General features: G+C 34.8%; 1 protein-coding gene across 1 annotated transcript in view; it reads right to left on the bottom strand.

Annotated features, from left to right (window-relative positions):
* The window catches only part of SCEL (sciellin), a 49,064-nt gene extending 29,749 nt beyond the window's left edge, over positions 1-19,315 (bottom strand). Inside the window, exons 1-7 of the mRNA XM_065743969.1 lie at positions 19,202-19,315; positions 12,061-12,134; positions 8,037-8,151; positions 7,320-7,382; positions 6,932-6,997; positions 1,770-1,838; positions 678-743 (exon numbers count right to left, since the gene is read on the bottom strand). Of these exons, the coding sequence (XP_065600041.1) occupies positions 678-743; positions 1,770-1,838; positions 6,932-6,997; positions 7,320-7,382; positions 8,037-8,151; positions 12,061-12,103 (422 nt within the window). The 5' untranslated portion in view covers positions 12,104-12,134; positions 19,202-19,315. The remainder of the gene's footprint in view (positions 1-677; positions 744-1,769; positions 1,839-6,931; positions 6,998-7,319; positions 7,383-8,036; positions 8,152-12,060; positions 12,135-19,201) is intronic.
* Between the last annotated feature and the right edge of the window lie 665 nt (positions 19,316-19,980).

Raw genomic sequence — 19,980 nt, 5'->3', positions numbered from 1 at the left:
ATATTAGGAAGACATTTTTCACTATGAGAATATTAAAGCCTAGACTGGATGAGATTTTTAGCAACCTGATCTAGTAGAAGTTGTCTCTGACAGGAAGTTTGAAACTAGATGAGTTTGTATTAAAGGTCTCTTCCAGCCTAAACCCTTCTATGACCGCATGATAAAAATATAGCTACCCTAATCTGTATATTTTGAATTAAAAAAGCAAACAAACAAACAAACAAAAAGTCGTTCTTTGTTCAAAACCCTGTTTTTTTCTCTTATTCAGACAATATTATTTGAAATCTAAATTTTTAAAGCTAGCTATGTAGCATTTCAAAGCCCTTCATGTAGCTTATATGTAATGTCAAAGCACAGGGTCAAGTTTGGCATCAGAGATTTCAGCTGGTCATGGTTAGATTGAGCTTCAGTGCTTTAAATTTATACACTGAAAAGGCATAGTTCTGCTGAGTTAGGGGCTGAAGTGAAGTGCATTTATTATTGTGTCCACCGATCTCAAACTGACAGTACAGACAACCTTGTAGCACAATATTCTCAGGGAAAGAAAGCAGAGAATTCTTATCGAAGTCAGAGTTTGCTGGAGGAAAAAGTTGATAGTGTTTTTTGATACAGTTATTAACAGGTTTAATACAGTGCTATATATCTTCTGGCAATCAAACAATGGTGGCAACAAATACCTTTTTTTCTTAATTGGAGATGTAGCAGGAGTGTTTGCAGATGATGCATTAGGAGTCCAAGATTGTCTGTAAAGAAAATATACTTCATTCATTCATTTATTCATACATCTTCAATAAGTGCATCATTTTAAATGAGATAACAAGGATAAGAGATGACATTTTCCTTATTGGAAATATACAACTGTGCAGAGTAAGTGGTCCAACTACATTTACATATGCCAAATGAAATTTTGGAAATATCTCAAATGGTATCAGATTTCAGATACCTTATTCTGATGCTTAAAGAATTTGTGTCTTTACTTGATATCCAGATTAATTTCTGACTTCTGAAATTCTGAACTTCTGTACCAACAATTCATTTCCCAACTGCTAAAATATCTTTGTTTTTTATGTTTTAAATTTTATGGGTTTTTTTGTAACTGTAATGTTGCTCTATATTATTATATGCCTGTAAAGGAAGCAGATATCCCCCGTATCCCTAATTCCATAAATTTCAAGTCAGTGATTTTTCTCATAAATTATATCAAAAAATTATTGTCTGTCTGTCTCCTCTTCAATTCTTAATGTAATTATAATAATTAAAGATTTGAGTTTTAAAAATACTTCCATTGCTGTCTGTCAGGAGAAAGTGTATAACACTGAAGTCTCATTTAAGTCCTACTTCAGAATTCATGGTAGAAATATTAAAAATTATCTCCAAACACTATAACTTAAAATCCAATTTATATAATATTTCACATCATCATCACAATGGTTTACAAAATTATGATATAAAATTATAACTTAAAAGAATGACCTCACTTGATGTTTAAATGGCTTTATTTTGCTCCTCAAATATTGGCACAATGTAAGATGACATTTAATTCCTGTGCTAAGTCCTCATGAGCAACTATATTCAGTGCAATTTTTTGTTGGTAGAACTCCACAGGCATTGATGAGGGCACTCAGCAATATATTTGTTTATTTACATTTACAAGGATGGCAACTGACCTCTTCTGAATTTTGATCTTTTAAATAAAAATTTCAAATAATAGATCTGTGCTTTCTTTATAAATTAAATTTTCAGTGTTGTGAGATTTCCAGAACACTTACCTATTGTTTTGCTTATTATTCAGAGTGGGAGATTTATTTATTTTGTCAATATCACTACTGCCAGGAATTCTGTTCAAAAAACAAAATAATAATAATAATAATAATCAGAAATTATTCATAATGCATACTCAAGATCTTTATTTAAAACCACTAAATAAAATAAAAAGATGAAGGATCCCTTTGTCCTCTGTTCAGATTACAAATTTATTTGCCCCACAAAAAAGGTACAGAAGAGAAGTAAAAATATAAATGTAGTGCATTCATATCTGAAACAGTCTAAGTAGCTCACTGAAAAAAATTTAAGACTATGTTTGCATTCTAATTGGTATATCAAACCTTATTTCTGTAACACAATTTTAGAATAGAATAAAGTAGAGTACAGTAAAATACATAGCAGTTTCTTTAAATTATAACTGAACTCTAGAAAGAAAACAGTGTTTTTCGGATAAGCAGTATGTAAGGTATACCCATTCCATCTGCTTCACCATTCCCTTAAGAGATGCAGCAGTATGGTATTCCTTATGGCCTTCAGTATGATTTGAAAATGCTCTAGTGAAAATTCCCTGATAAAGCTTAGTAGTGGCCTGTAGGAGTACCATTTATCACAGAAGTTAGCTTGTTTTAGCTTAAATTGATTTTTTTGTGCCATTACAATCTTACTTAAAATAACCATATGCCCTTTAAGGCTCTTTAAATATTTTACATTTGCTGTTCAAAACCCTGTCACACGTTCACAGAAAGCTTTATATACCTATCATAGCTGAAGCATAGATTAAACACGTAAATACTTAAATATATTTTTTATTCCATAAATGAAATCACAGAATCACGGAGTTGAGGTTGGAAAAGATCTGTGGAGGTCAATTGATCCAACCTCCCTTGAGCAGGGATACCTACAGCAGACTGCTGAGGACTATGTCTAGACAGACACTTTAGTAAATGCAGAGTCCAAAAAGATCAAAGTGAATTGCATTGAAATAAACTACAAATACTAAGTTGAGATGATTATCTTAAATATTTCTCTTAAATTAGCTGGAAATTATTTTGAGTTGCAACTTATTTATATATGGAAATTATTTAATTTCTGTTATGTATCCCATAGATACATAACTATAGATACCAAATAATTATTTCTACATCTATAATCCAACATCATGTACAAAATCTTTTGTATTCTGCCTCCAGCCAGCTATCGTGGAAGATGGTTGTATTTAAAGAGAATCCTTCAAGGACAATGTGGGACACAATCTGTTATTTTTTCAAATCTCAAATGTAATTGTTCAAATAACTACTTCATATCATGTCTGTAGTGCAACAGTGACTGGCTACAGTTACTCAAAAGATCACTAGAGGTCTCACTAATCTTGCAAACTGTGGATGCAAACGTTAAGTGTAATTTATTCACTGAACAAGCGTTTCATTAGAGATTCATTTCCTATTTTCAAAATTTAAGTGCGATACTTTAAGTGGTGATTTATTCTACCATTCTAGTTAAGACTTAAAGATTTCATCTAGCATCCATCTGTCTGCTCAGTGTAGTAACATTTTGAAAAAAAATAAAAGAAAATTAACTATTAACTTTTTCTTGTACAAATTTTCTGCTTCTGTTAAGCAGTGGTGGACGAACATGTACCGTTTGTACACACAGTGCAATATACAACAGACACATGTGGATTAGTGATGTTATTATCGATCAAACGTTTTTCTGAACCAATTTAAATATCTAACCTCCACATCATCCTGCAATAGTGGCTCCTATAGTTAATTTGTTTGTTAACAAAAACTGTTACCTAAATCTTTCGTTAAATATCTCATCATTCTTAAAGTAAAGCAGATTCCTTCTTTACACACTTTCCCTATGTTTCACTCTTTTCCAAGCTGAGAAAACATGTTTTCTTCAGACATAACATGTATGAAAGCTATTCTGCACCAATAGATCTACTTTCCGACATCTCCCTTTTCACATAAGTGGTTAATACCATGACTGAATGGTATTTTATCTTCACATCTCAATATTACAATTTTTCTCTGATATATGAAGTATAGATCTATGTGCCAGTGTATGTGCATCTACTGCAGTCAAGCTACAGATTTCTCACAACTCATCTGCCCCAATGGTGTAAACATGCTGACATCCCCAACCATTTCTTCCAGGTTTTTGATACTGAAACTGATATTTGAATTTTGTAAATACTGGGTTATCATAGGATCATACAATTTCTTGAGTTGGAAGGGATCATCTAATTCCAACCCTCTTGCAGTGTGCAAGGATGCTACCCACTAGATCAGGATGCTCAAGGCCACATCCAATCTAGCCTTGAATGGCTCTGAGGTTGGGCTTAGGATAAATTCATAACAATAATGTCCTTGAATAGGAAGATGGCAGGGGTTGGGAAGTATAGCTGTAGTTACAATGGCTTGTAGATATGTTCTCACTGTTGTATTTCTACATGCACTGAAGAACCCAAGACTACTCCTGTGCATTTCAAGCAGTGTATTTCTGATTTTTTTTAGAGTTTTGAAAACTACTTAGATGTTTTGAAAACTAACTACTGAAGACATATTAATCTATATAGAACCAAATTCTGAAAATCCATGCCCTTCAGAACATTACAGTAATGGCAACAAGAGATATAATGTGGAAATGCAGAAAGATATTCTAACATCTGGCTTAAAATTGGTAACTTCTGCACACGTTCTGCAGGACAGATTACCATTTTACAGCATCTTAGCTAGACAAAAATTTTTTCCTTCGTAAACAGCTGAGAAATCTCCAATACCAAGGTAATTTTTCTCAAACCTGCCAAGCTATGAGCAATGCTTTAAATTTTTCTTCTACATTTCAGAATCATAGAAGACATTTTTCAACTATGCATTTTAGTTTTGAGCAGGAAAAAAAAAAGTGGCAAAAAAAAAAAAAAAAAGAAAAAGATTATTTTTACACAGGAAACTAAGGAATTTTGATATTCTGAGGATTGCTATTTTCTATCCATGAGATTTCTGTAGTATTGTTAACACTTGCCAGAAATAATTTGTAAGAAAATAAGGGAAATATACCTGATGGAGAACATCCTTCACAGAGGAAGTGGAAGTACCAAATTTAACTGCAAGCTACAAAGAGGTGCTAAGAGAAAATACATGACTCAACCTTTCTATGCCTCTGGTTGCAAACTTCGGAAGGTGCAGAACACAAGGTTCATTCTCACAGAACTGCCTTCTGGCAATGGGTGTGTATGAATTAATCCTGAAATCACTATATATCACGATTTTGAGAAGAATAATGATGACTGATAAACTACTTGACAACTTACTTCCTCATTTTTATCATTTTAAGATAGAACCAACATTATTCACATAATTTCAAATCAGTTATGAGAAATGTATATTCATACATATAACCATTTCTTTATATGCTTTGTCACCTGTTGCTTATTAATTACAATTTATCTTTGATATTTGTGTGTAGGAGAATACAAGGACAGGGAGCTTACAACCTAAAATAATTCAGGCATCTTTAACATCTCATCCTAAAACAGAAAGTCCCAGATGGATAGGGATGTTCAGGACAATACTTTTCATCAACACTATAGAAAGTGGAATTACCCCATGACTTCTAAACTAGCAGTCAGAGCTTCTATTCTGAGAAATCCTTAAATTTGTTTTTGAGTCAGTGACAGTGTGGGTAAGAGTGTCATGGTAGATATAGTGTACTTGCATTTCCAAATAAATTTCTAGAAAATTCCTCATTAAAGACTGTTAAATAAATGAATTTACTAAGCGGTAATCGATTTCTTTCATGTACAAACAACTGGTTAAAAAGTCATAAATAAAAGTTTGGAATAAATGATATTTTTTTCAGATTGGAAAGAGGGATTTGTGTAAGACCTGTGTTTTTCCACATGTTCAGAAAATATCTGGAAAGGAGAAGTGAGATAATATTACTTGCCAATTACACTTAACTCATGATAGTCAAAACAAATGCTGACTGGCAAAGCTTTGAGAAGTCATCTGCTAAAATAACAGATTTCTAAAATGGCAGATGACATTCATTTTTCTTAGATGCAAAGTAATGCCTTCCAAGAAAAACAATTGATACCTGAACTAGGAAACTCAAGAAAGAGGTCTTAGAGTTATATGGATAATATTATGAAAATGACAGCTCAATTCTCATCAGTGCACAAAAGAGTGAATTCAATATTATGAAGTTTGAGGAAAGATATGACAAATGAACCAGAAACCACTGCTATCCCCTTAAACAAGTATAAGGTGTGCTCTGAGGTGGACCCTCAGATCAAAAAGACTAATATGGAAGTAGAAAAGATACAGAGAAAAGCAATAAATAAAATAAATGTATAGGCTGGCTTCTTCATAATGAAGGAACAAATACAGCAGAATTCATCAGCCCGTTGAAGATTCACAAACCACTGTAGCCCATTTTATTCCAGCTTTCCATGGACACTGTAAATTTCATGCAATAATTTGTCCTTGTTTCTTAGAACATAAAAAACATGGATCGTCAAACAAAATTACGAAGTACCAAGATCCAGCCAAACAGGTTCAAGTTTTCCAGAGTGTGCGTTTAAACTCTGGTACCGATATGTTGTGGATCTTGTTGATCCCATGTATTATTGATTGTGGAGTGAATTTTGAAGATTTCATGTAGAATGAATCTGCAAATATAGGTGTGATCGTGTCTTAAACAACTAGATAGAAGTCAGCACTGATCAGAACATTCAAATTAAGCACCTGCATGACACATATATGATACTGATATTTGTACTGATCATGGTTTGAAGTGGAAACAAAGATTTGGAAAGAACTAAGGTTTTAGAGGTGCTTTACTCTTGGAGATTGGATGCTGATTTATAGGTTGAAAATAGAAAACTGGGAAGGAGTGAATGAGTCATCTACACAGAGGTGTTTACTTTTGTGAGCACAAGAATTCAAATAAATCGATGCAAGAGAAGAGCAAGATTTAAAAAGAACCTTTTCCCAAATCACATTTCCATTTGTCTCATTTAAAATTCATGCAAAAATCATTCAAATTCTATTTAGTAAATATAAAAAAAAAGATTTACATTTATTTCATTTATGCCTTCATATTCAAGACCACTCGTATGCATGAGAATCACAAAATACAATACATATGAAAACAGCTGTACCTGTCCAAGTTAGTATCAGATCTGTATCGTCCAAGTACAGTTTTCTGATCTTCCTTTTCATTTGTGCTACTGCCATAAAAAATGTTAGAAATGACACATTTGTCACTGTGTTATTAAATAACTCATCATCTATAAAACAATATAGGAAATTAATTAAATATCATACAGAATTTAAGACCATTCAGTTGTTAACAGATCCAAACCTGTATCCACTGCAATCACCAGTTAAACAATTATGTCAGATTTAAAATGAGAACAGATTTACAATGGGAAAGTCACATTTAAAATGGATTATTAAAGAAAGCTCTTGCTATAAATAGGATATAATAGAAGGGTGTGATTTTCTGTGTCAGTATAATCATAAAGATGTTTAGATAATGTACTATACCTGTGCAGGCTATCTTGGGATTTGTATTGGTTAAGCACAGCCCTTCCATAGTTTTCATCAGCACTTCAAGAAGAATAAAAACAGTGGTTATTTTAAATTTGATTCCAAAAGTAGAAAAATGTTTTTTGGCAAAATATTTCTGTCCTCAATCAGATTTCACAGATATTTGCTATCACCAACTACAGAACTCTACACTAGATCAGACCAGACATTTTGGAATATGAATTATCTCTTCCTATGTGCTGTTCATGGACCATATAATGAGGGCTTGGTCTCTAGATGGAGTTTCTACTCTAATATAAGCACCAGTTGGCATTACTGTAAATTTCAAAAGACTCTGAGTTCACTAAGTTCCTTAGAGGAGTTTGTGAAGATTTACCGTATTTGCACCAGTGAAAAAGAGTCACATGGTATTCTTGGGACATACATACAGGAAATGTGGGATTCTTCATGTGAAGCACAAGCCTAAGATGCTCAGTACATCTCATTAAATACTGAGTGCATAGAAGTCCTACTGAAAATCAGTCACTGCAAGTCTAACAGATTAATGTTCCATAACACAATGAAGATCTCATCAAGATGAGCAAATAGTAATTATTTTCTGAAATCTATTTCATTTTTAGTAATATAATTCATGTAAAGATAGACCTTCTAAGAAAATATTTACTTAGCATGATAACCTGAAGACTGAAGAAATGTGCTTTAGATCTTTCCTACCTTTCCTCTTCAGGTCTCTTCTTAATCCAGCTGTTATCTTGCAAAAGAGTCCGTCGCTTGTTAACATCATTAACTTGCTGTCTGCTTTTAATTGCAACGGAAGGGCTCTTATTATCTACAAATGTGAAGAAACATATTGAAAATGAAGGCATGTGAAAGTTTTGGATTCTTTTACTATTAAAAAGTACTTTTAGAAAGGGTGAAATCTGTGAAAGTTCAGCTCTTTTACCATCAGAAAAGAAAAAGCACAAGGAATATGTCTGATGATCTTGTTTAGTGTAGTCTGTTTCCTTGAAAACTTTGTGGCTTAATGCCTTCAGCTTTAAAGGGAACACAAAAGGACAGTTTACCAAATTCAGTTCAGTTTCATCCTCAATATGAAGCAGCCTAAAATAGTTGTTGTTTTTTTTTTTTCTGTAAACAAAAATCATAGATTTGATAGAGGAATTATAAAATGTACATGCAGTGATTATTCCAAGAAGGCCGAACATATGATTCCTATTTCCCAGGGGGCTGTCTGCAGTTTCTGTATTTTCACATGTGGGACAGGATACAAATTTTATGTGAAAGGTAATCTAGAAATGATCACATGGTCCTTCACCCACATCCAGCCCAAAATCTCTGAATTTTCAGGTTCTTCAAAAGGCTCAGACTCTCCCTGAAGCTTTTTCCTCAGTGGTTTAATTAACATGATTCTCTTTTCTAACCAACTATCTAGTTCTGCTTAACTTATTCTAAATGTAGTATATTTATGTGTTCAAAAATTTTCAAGAGGAATAAAACAACCTACTTGCAGACTCATAGGATTCTTACTTATGTGAACAACCCATAACAACTTTGCCCAGAAATGCTGACATCCAATATATTGAGTAACTAATAATATGATGTTCATTTAATCTGTGAGAATATATGTTCTTCATTGTATCATAAAGCTATATTTATCTCTTTTGTTTTCTCTTTATGAGGAGTTTGGCCCAAGCAAAAATATTTAAACCATTATCCATTATGAGTTTATTATCCATTATCCATCCATGAGTTTCCTATCATCCTCTTCTTTGAAGTGGAATGGAATATTTTTTGGCCATTGCAACATTTCTCTTTAAAATCAAAGACTAGAAGTTGAGCCCTGATAGAAACTCCACTTTTATCCTGGTCAAAATTCTTTACCAATGGTATCCAATTAACCAACAACCTGACTGATGAAGAAGATCAAACTTTTTAGGTTTTCTTTCAGAGAACTTAATGATTTTCTCTATGAAGTCATAATTTCCTGATCATTCAAGCAAAAGCAGTTACACAACACCAGATTTTAGGAAACATTTTTACCTGATATTCATTACAACTTACAATTTTAAGGAAGAACACACTTTACAGTCCATATTGTATAATTTTTCAGTACTGTATTTTGACATTTTTCTGGGATTTATAAGAACAGGTAGCTCTTGCTTTTGATCCAAGAGAGTCAGCTGTAGTAGTAACATGAAAAATGACAACTACAGCGAGTGGTACATAGAATCATAACACCACAAAATTTATGTTAAGTGACAGTGGCCAAGATTTATCTTTCAGATACATTTTCTTTATGAAAACAAAACAACAAGCACACTACAGTACCACGAAAAATGTCAGTCTAAAAATCTATAGCTAACTGCTAACCAAACTGTGTCTGCTTTTATCTGTTCCTTTAACTGCAGATATGTCCAACCACCAAATTAAAGAAGGCCAGTGAAGGAACTGAAGGATTGGATTCCTCATCATTAGTATTTGCTTAGCTGTAGGCATGTTATCTGACTCTGTTGAGCTAGCTCTCTCCAAGACTAAGAGCTAGAGACGGGACAAAGATTTAAGAAGCATGGATGTGACAGTACAGATGTGTGTTGCTGTCTCTTGGCCTTGATCTCAAAGTTTGATTTTATTTTTAGAGCAACAAAGATGCAGCAATTTGTGACTATTACAAAATGAATGTGCACATCAAAAATAGATTTGTAAGAATGCGTTGACAATCACAAATTAAGAACAAAACATCATCTGCCCTTATTGTATAATTTCTGTATCAGCCTGTTTTCTTACACTTAAACTAGGTTTTCTCTTGAAAATATTTAATGAAACCTGTGCTAAAGACTTCAAAAAAATGTAAATATTGCTAAAATATGTACTAAAAACCACTTCATTTCTTGCAAACAGAAGAGAGGAAGAAACTTCATTGGTTTAAACAATGTCATTGTCTCATAGTCACTGTCAAGAATGGAGATGTACTTGGGAAACAAAACTGTATTAAGGGCATTTGCTCAAAATATTTATTGTTTTGAATATACTGACGCTATTAGTGATGACTCAAATGTACTAGGATCTTGGATGAAGATACGTAGAAATGAAATAGGCAACAATCACAAATCAAGGACTTGGATGAAAATGCAATAGCAAGAACTGTGGCTTCCTATTCTCATAAATATGTAGATATTTTTAATTTGGTGCAATCATTTCCATTGGAAAAAAAGAAACAATTTTACTCATGAAAGTAGGGAAAACGTGAGTTCAAGTACATGCATTCCAGAGATAAAATTTCTCTTTGGCAAGGAATGGAGGTAACTCAAGCATTCCTTTCATACTAATAGTTTTTGCCAGAGAAGCTTTCAACTGTGGAATAAATCTAAATCCGTGCTGTGCTGTCAGCCATAACCTCCTCTAAATCTTGAAGAAAAGATAGGGACGTAACGTAAGCTATGTTCAAGAAGTACTCAATACAAAACCAGCTATTAAAGTTAACTTGTTTTGTGCAGTCTTTTTCTATTCCACTGGCATTTATGAAAACTCAATATCTACCCAAAAATCTTTTGGATTTCAGAAAAAAACATGGCTTTTTTAATTGCTTAGTGCAAATATGGCTTCAGGAAGTCTCCTATAAAGGCAATAGACAAAGGATATAATATGCTTTCTTTTAAAGAAACATTAGAAATAATTTGCTAGTGAATGAGGCCTATGGTTTGCTGAACAGTGCTCGTTTCTGATCTAATCAAATACCTCCCAGGTTTATACAGTTCTGATGCAACTGTGTAGGTCACGTGAACACATGTAGACAGAGCTTACTCCCTTCTTATTTTGGCAATAGTTTATGTCCTTATCACTGTACAGATCTGAATACAGACGCTTCTAGTCACTTTTTCATTTACCATTTCTTCACTATTTCAGCCTTAATCTTTTCAGCAGGGCTTGAACAGAGGAGCAGAGGAATTACCTCCCAAGCCCAAGTGAATTCAGCCAGAGTAGATGAACATTTGGAAAAATATAAAATGCTGATTTTCAGCATGCTCAAGGGCATGGTTGATACGGCCTGTTTCAGGGTGCATGCCACCAGCATGTTTCCAGAAGCCATTTCCAGTTTTACTGCTTCTAGGAAGCCCTCATCAGAGGGCAGAATGCTCAATCCCTTCCTGTCCTCTGCCACTCTACAGCAGCACTGCCTTACTCTGAGCACTGCCTATAGAAAATGGCAACATCAGCACAAATTCTTGAAAGGTGTAAATAGGTAAATGCACAAATAATAAAGTTTTTTGCTGACAGTCCACCAGGAAGGCTGCACAATGCTCATACTTGTGGCCAAGCTGCCTTCAGCCCTGGTCAGCACTGAAAACATGATTGTGGCCATCCTGTGCTAAGGCATCTAGCGCCACACCAAAACCAGGCCCTCAGGCACCACAAAACAGTAAGACTTTAGAAATAGTATACCCCATCTTACAATGATTAAACAACTTTTCTCCCTCCTCCCTTCAATTATAATTTTCAACAGTTTCTCGTTTCCCCCAATGAAGTCAAAGGGCAATGAATGGCCCATCCACCATGCTCCCATGGGGTTTCCATGTCAACCAGGATACCATGGGGAATTACCATCTTGCACCACACTGCCAGTGTTGCTACCAAAGAGTGGTGAGGTGTCTTGGAAGGGAGCTGTTCAATGGGCACAGCAGCACTTGCAAATGGGAATGAAGAGAGGCCCCAGGAGAGAACAAAGGATACTCAGCATTACCACTTGGATTAGGAGACTGCTTTCGTATGCTGAAGGCCGACATTTTCTTCAGTGGGGTGTCCTTCTGTGGGAATCTAAAATAAAACACGAAAAAAGAAAAGATGGCAGTGAGATTAGGAATCAGCCTTGAAGCCAGCGTAAGTACTTTTGCCACTTTGATCAGCTTCTAGGACAAGTTCAGTAAAATAGAATGGATTAGAGATAGCTGCAGTGTTCTTTGAACTGAAGCTCAGGCATGGCATTCACTTTTCCATCTCTCGTTAAGACAGTATATAATCCTGCCCTGCATCTGTGTTTGTCTTTCTCTTCTTGTCTGGAGCTTCTTACCTGAGAACATGTGGGGTGATGAGAGCCTTCAGAGGAGAAAACTCAGGTGGAAAGATGGTACCAGTCTGTGGCTCAGAGTGCTGCCTGGAGCACACGTGGGCTCACCCAGCCCTGCTGACAGGTCTCACAGCTTCAGTGGCCTGCAGCTAACAGCAGGGCCCTGAGGGGTGGGAGGTGGTGAGGAGGAAGAGCTGGTTCTTCTGCCCTGCAGCAGTTTTCAGTTCACTGACTTATTTCCCTGTCCATAACGAGGTTAAAAAACAAACCTGCAAATACGCTGATTTAAAAATTTACATGGGAGTTGAGTCATGCAGAAATTTCATGAGGTGCTTTGAAACTTTGATTATCAGTTTCATACAGAAAACATCAAGTAGAACTTAATGATGTTCTAATAACCAAAAAATTCCCTTAAAGAAAAAATAAAACAACAAAACAATGCAATACTAACTTAAGCATGTGAACATGATCTTCTTTAGCAAATGGTTTTCTGTTTGAAAAGCAGGAAAACAATCCAAGAAAACAATGTTAAGCTGGAATTCTCTCAACCCTCTCCACTGATCAGGTTGCTAAGATTTAGAAAAGGACAAGAAAACAGTTTTTGTAGCAGAAACATTCATTAAAAAGTCACATTCCTGGTTCTCTGGGTGACACTGTTGTCCCTTGCAGATGTGAATAGCAGACAGACGGATCAGAGCCTGTGGCTGTTTCTTTATTGATGGAAGGTGATGATGCTGTATTTTGGTAAAAGCTTAGCAAAGGTACTAGAAATAAGGCTGAAATGAAGGTATGGAACTAAAAAAAAACAAGTGGATGCCACAGTTATTTGCACTTAGAGCAGATTTTCCCTTTCTATGTTTCTACTGCCAAACAATTGCTAAAAGAGCTTATGATGACCAAAAAAAGAAAGCATTAAAACAGAATTTGGATATTAAAAAGTAAAACAAAAAACAAAAAACACAAAAAAAGCAACCACAAATCTTATTATAAAGTAAATCTATACAGATTTAAAAATAGTACTGAATTACAGAAGTCCTCATCTGTCCTATCGAGCTGTGAAATTCCAGATGTTTATAAGAGTTTAAAATTCTTACAAGCTGATGTCAAGCTGATGGCTCTGAGCCACACTCCTTTTTTTTAGCATTAGTTATTAGTACCAAGCATGTGCTGGCAAAGTGAATGCAGAAAACATGTGACTGCTGGATCTGGTTCCCACCCAATGAAAATATGCTCAGGGCTATAGTGAGCCTTATTTATTTTGCAGTAGGTTACAAAATACCTTTCAAAATTACTGGTACAAGGTTTTAAGTAGATATGTTCTGAATTTCCTGGAAAATGTTCAGGCAATCCATTTTAAATAATGAATATTTTTGCTATATATTTTCCTGAACTGTTAGTCATATGAGAAAAAAGATGATAGAAAGGGTCCTGATTTATTTATATTTTCAGCTATCATTTCCAGCTTAGCAACAGCTGGACATCTGATACCACTCTTTATTTCAGTCAGTCTCTGGATAATAAGAAGCTTGACAGTATTTTTCACAAGCAATGAGTGCTGGCACTTCTTCATCTGGAGAAAAAGAAGTAGTTTGTGTAGAAGGAACTTCCATTTATTTTCTATTAAATATTTTAAAATATCTTTTCTGAAGGGAGAGTATCATCAAACTTCAAAAAGTCTTTTGTCAGGATTTGATCAAATATGAACATTCTAAGGCTTAGAATTTCTTGTTAAAAAATCACACTTTGCACTTGAAATATTTCTCATTAAAACAGCAGGAAATTGCTAACTTCACAGAACACTGTCACCTTTTTTTCCCATAGATTCATGATGGGAACTGAAATTTTTCACAGAACTGACAAGGAAATATGCTTTCTTAAAAATAAGAAAGAAAGCCACAGATATTAGTTCAGAAAAATAAACTATCTCCAAAGCAAAAATATCATATGTTTTGAGACTTTAAAATCTACAGAATAACTAAAAATGCACTGAGGATACTGAGACGCTGAAAACAACTGAAAAACAGGTTTGCTACTCTGACTTGTATGACAAAACAAAGTCCAACAGAGAATTAAGAACAGTCCACAGCAACAGTGCTCCTTTCATCTTTTGTTTTAATTGAAACTGTGTGTTGTCTTGTCCTATATTCAGTTTTTCATGTTCCTAGGCCAAATATATATATATATATATTTCTGTTGCAAATGCATATAGAATCCAAAATCAACTACTACCTAATCTTCAAGCCCCAATGTAGAATGTATCCATGAGTGTAAGAAACAGCTCACCACCTTTTACAGCCAGCACTGAAAATGTGTCAGGTATTCAGAAATTTGAAATCCAGGCATTTTAGTCCTACAGCAGATTAAAAACCCATCCAATTTGGTCTCTAGCACAGATGAACAAGAGTCATCGGAGGAAGAATTTGATTTCAGGATCTTAAAAATGAAAAGAATCTTGCATAAAGAGGCAGGCTAAAACTCATCAAAGCATTTTTTTTCTTCACTACTTAAGTAAAAGGTGTGTGAATATGCAGATGTGAAAAGAGGAATGGACAGAAAACTGTGAGAATCATATTAATTTGAAAACTTCGACTTATAAACATCTAGAACCATTGCATTAATCACACGGATCAGTGAAGAGTTTATCATCATCCCATTGCTATGAAGAGATTTTTTTTTTTTTTACCTTCTAAAACCAAATTGTGAGAAAGGTAAGTTCTAGTCCTCTATAGTAATGTAGTAAATTATGTTCAGGTTTTCTTAATGAGAGATGAGCCACTGAAGCAAAACAACTCTGCTGGAATGCAAAACAAAAACAAACAGGAATGCTGCTTCAGTGAAATTTGAATTTAAAATAGCGTCGGGAAACTTTAGAAGAAAATGAAAACTGCCCAAGCCAGTCCAGTGAGCTGCTCCCAAAAAGTTTTAGGGCATAGCAGTCCTTTATTCAGAATTCCCCACATTTTTGGGGAAATTTAAATACAGTTTAACCCAGAAAAAAATCTTCAAACATGACTTCAGGTGTAGTTGAAGACTCTTCAGCTAGCAGAATAATCATAATAGAATCACAGAATCCTTAGAAATTGGAGGATGACTTTTAAAGACCATCTAGTCCAGTTCCCTGGCAATGAACACCTACAGTTACATCAGATTGTCCAGTCTGACCTTGAATGCCTCCAGCAACAGGGCCTCCACCACCTCTCTAGGCAACATTTTCCAGTGCCTCACCACCGTTGCTGTAAAAGATGTTTTCCTTATATCTAACCTAAATCTCCCCTCTTTAAGCTTGATACCATTTTCCCTTGTTCTATCACCACAAACCCTGCTGAGGAGTCTATCTCCTTCTTTCCTGTAGCTCCTGTAATAAGTTATTCAGAAAGCAGCAGCAGACTCTGATTCTTTTTTCACCACATATAAGCATGTTCACAATTCTACATCTCATTTCCACACCTTGATCAGCAGAAGACCTCAGGCTGACATAAATGTTTATAGCTAGACCTTCTAGTTTTCTTCTAGTCTGAATACTCCTGTTCTTCAGAATCCTCCTGCTTTCCTTGATTTGGTCTGGGCTGCAGCTTTCTATATGATTACATCTCACATATATGCATTTTGAAAAAAAACCAAACTCAAACAAGAATAATACAAGCATTTTGCATAAGAATCATTTTTTCCACATTAGAATGAATTAATTATAGCCAAAAATGTTTCTGTTCCATAGCTTCTAGCTATGTGAATGATTAAGACCTTATTTATAAATATTTATATTACATATATTTCACTTTTATTAAACATTATTTCCTTCCCCAGTTTAAAGGCACTGCATATTATGACAGTGTGTAAGTTGTCCATTATAGTAGATCTAAAAATGTAAAGGCAGGTACATCCTCTCTTCTGAAAAGTCAGAAAATTGATTACAGTTTTCAAGCATATATGCACTGTATCCTTACAGTTTCAGCTTTTCAGAAACACCAGATCCCTCCCATATGAAAGTTCACAGACACTTTGTTCTTTCTTTATCCCAAATACAAAACTTTTCACCAAAATCTCATCTTAAAGTACTATGCTGCTCTAAAGACAAAAATTTTGCATTTTTTGAGTAATTAGAGCTCAAATTTTTAGAACCATTCAAATATAAATTTACCAAATTAGGTAGGAAACATTAAGTAGGAAACTAATGTTCTACATCCTTAGTGTTTTTAACTGTTTACTTCCTTTCACTTAAACCAGTGAGAAATTCTGAGTAGAATAACTACACTTGTGATTTAATAAAATGCAGGTTTACTTTAGTTTAATCTTTTTTATATTCTTTCTCCATCAGAAATGTTAATGTTCTAACTCCCAACTTATCCTCCATTTATATATAATGAGTGTCAAAGATATGACATATTAAACAAAATCACATCTGATCCTGTTTAATCACAGTACCACATCAGAAAACATTGTTATTTGGTTCATCATTTCTCTTGAATATAGTAGGACCTGGATGTGTGAGCAGCAACTGTATGAAGTAACTTTGTCTTGATAAAGGATAAAGATTGCTACACTTCAAAATAAGGTACTGGGATACACATCATTACAATTCTAGATAGATGACCATAGATGTGAGATGCAATCTGGATGGTCTGCAAGTCAGCACCAATGTTGCCGTTGTCTACATCCATCATTTCTCCCCTCAAGTGATGTCTGTCACGATCCTATGAAATATTGTGATTCTTCTGTCAGACTTGACTAATCATACGTAAGTAGGAATTTGTATTTCTACAGACAGGGTCACTTTCTGCTCATGGATGAAAGCTGTTTTTCAAGTCTCCATCACAGTAAGAGGCAGCCAAAGTTGTACCGTCCTTCACATGGCCAACCTTGCCTTATTAAGTATATCACTCTGTCCACTATCAGGTGTAGATCTGTATGTGCAATGAATGCTGTGTTCTCCTCCCTCCAAAATTGCCACCAGCACCCACTACCACAGTTCAAGATTGTAGATCAGGACATGAAATAGAAAGGATAATTCTGTTGTTAACTCAGTGTTGTGGTTTAACCCCACAGGTGTTTCAGCAGCACTGCACAGTCATTCGCTCCCTCCCACCCTTCCCAGTGGAACAGGGGAGAGAATAAAAGAAAATAAAGTAGAATTTGTGAGTTAAAAGAAGACTATTGAAAGATATAATAGGAAAAGGGTAATAATTATTATATATATACATACATACAAATGCATATGACAAATGATGCGCAAGAAGCTGCTCACCATGCCCCAACCAATGCCCAGCTAGTCCCCTAAGCAGCAGAACAGAGGCCGATGAACTCACACCCACATCAAAACTCATTCCATATGATGTCATGTGGTTTGGAATACCGCTTTGGCTAGTTTAAGTCAGCTGTCCTAATTCTGTTCCCTCCCAGCTCTTTGGGCCTTTCGCTGAGAACAGCCTTGGCTCTGTAAAACACTGCTTATCTGCAGCTATAAACACCGGTGTGTTACCAGCTTTGCTTTTCTCCTATTACCAAAACAAAGCATCATTCCAGACACTCTGAAGAAAACAATTCCATCCCAGCCGAAACTGAGACACTCAGCTTAGTACCACGTGAACAGTCAAAGCCTAACACTGAACATGTGAATATCAAAACTGTAAGTAAAATGTTTATCTGTCAATTCATTAACCTTTCTGTACTTCTGCTGAAAACCACGTGTAAAAGCAACTACATCTATTATATAGTCATTGAAGAACAACAAAAACACATCCCAAGAATGATTTTTTTTTCTTAAGTTTCATATCAGATCAAAAGCAGTATAGTAGATTTTAAACTTCTGGAAATAATACACTGTGTATAAATTAATATTTTACTATGTAGTTTAGGCCAGAGAATTCATAACAATCCAAGCAAAGAGAAGGAATAATGTATGCATGTACATAAACTTGGCAAGGTTAGAACAAGCAAGGTTGGACCAGAGAACACACGAACGTAAGACAGCAATCATTCATCTATTTGTAGCAGAAAGAGCTCTCAAAACTGGTTTTTCTGGACGTGGGTGGAGGAGACTCTGTTTTGAAAGAAATTAAGCTTTTGAATTGTCCCTAATGTATGCCAAAAATCAGCTGCAAAGTCATAACCCAAACTTGAGTATGCACTGTAATTAGAAATATATGATCAATTCTAAATGTGCTTTTTTTTTTTTAATGGGGTGTAGAAGGAGAGAATTTATTTTAGGTGTTAGTCTATTTCCTTTAATTTTGCAACATTTCTAATAAAAAACTTTTCCTGTTTATACATGAGTTCACATCACAGTGCTGATAAGTCACTTTATCAGAGCAGAACAAGTATTTTGCTATACCTTATGCAAAAGCAAAAATGAATTCTGAATATTTTACAAGTAGTTTGTTCTTAAAAACAAAAACAAAAAACGATTACTATTTTATTTTTAAAAATCACATAACAAAAGCAAATCTGAGTAAATTATATTTTAATAGACTTTACTTCTTTTTTGATAAAAAATTCCAGAGAAATAGTAAAGAAACGATAAACCAAGCCACAGAGTAAAAATGACAAAATGACATTAAAAACAGCCATTCATGAAAAGGGGTTTGAACAGTGAGAAGAACTACAATTAGTAATAAAATGTAACTAAGCATGTAATTAAGATAGTATGGGCAAGAGAAGATTCAAAAAGGTGAAGGGAATTTGAGACACACGAGTTTTCATAGTACATTCTCAGCATTTCTTAAAGTCCTTAAAGTTGGACACTCAGAAATCATAGGGATTCTGAAAATGGAGGACTTTAAATACTTGGTATATATAAGCAAAAAAACCAAAATGTTCTTACCTAGATATGGTAGAAGTTAATGTCCTAATGTGGCTCAGTATGGTAAGTCAACCTGGAGATACCTGGAAGTGTGGTACAATCAAAGCAGACTGAGAGCCGAACTGTTGTTCTCCATCCAACTGTCTTAAAAGTCAAGAGACTTCTACTTCAGAGGCTGAGTCACTTAAGGAGGAGGCAGGAGGTGTGGAAAAGGGTGGCACCTTGTAGAAATACCAGATCGATTAAAAGTACTGGGAAGCTGTTATACTTCTGTGCTTGCTGTACTTTTCAAGTGTGATAGGGCTGGGTTTCACAAAATAAAGTGTTTGCACACACCTTGAAACAGAAAACCAAGCAATTACTATCTGAAGCATTATACCAGTCTCATTTGGATTTTCCCCAGATATATATACTGCAGAGCTTTAGCACTGTCTCTCAGGTAAAGGGTTTCAAGTATTTACACAGTCAAACATAAAGAAGCGCTGTATTTCATCACAAGAAAATTCTACAGAAGTGGAGAAGGCATTGTATACTAATAAACATCAGGTATTTGCTCTGTTAGAATATGTGGGCAGAGGCAAAACATCTGTGGGGAAAACCCTCCCACATGAGACCTTGTTGCAAGTCTCTCTTATCTCTTCACATTTGCATTCTCCTCCAGTACAGCCAACAATAGACAGAAGGAAGAAAAGAGACTGCCTCTACTTTATTTTATTATATTTTTATTTACTGAAGGCTAAAACTTACTCATGGTTAATAAATACAATATTAGGGAACAATCAGTTTGTTATATGAATGCT

The sequence above is a fragment of the Cyrtonyx montezumae genome, unplaced genomic scaffold, assembly GCF_038088225.1.
Source record: "Cyrtonyx montezumae isolate F1298 unplaced genomic scaffold, pur_monq_1.0 scaffold_3, whole genome shotgun sequence".
NCBI lineage: Eukaryota > Metazoa > Chordata > Aves > Galliformes > Odontophoridae > Cyrtonyx > Cyrtonyx montezumae.
The sequence above is the reverse complement of the archived record's forward strand: the minus strand, read 5'-3'. Positions and strand labels throughout refer to the sequence as shown.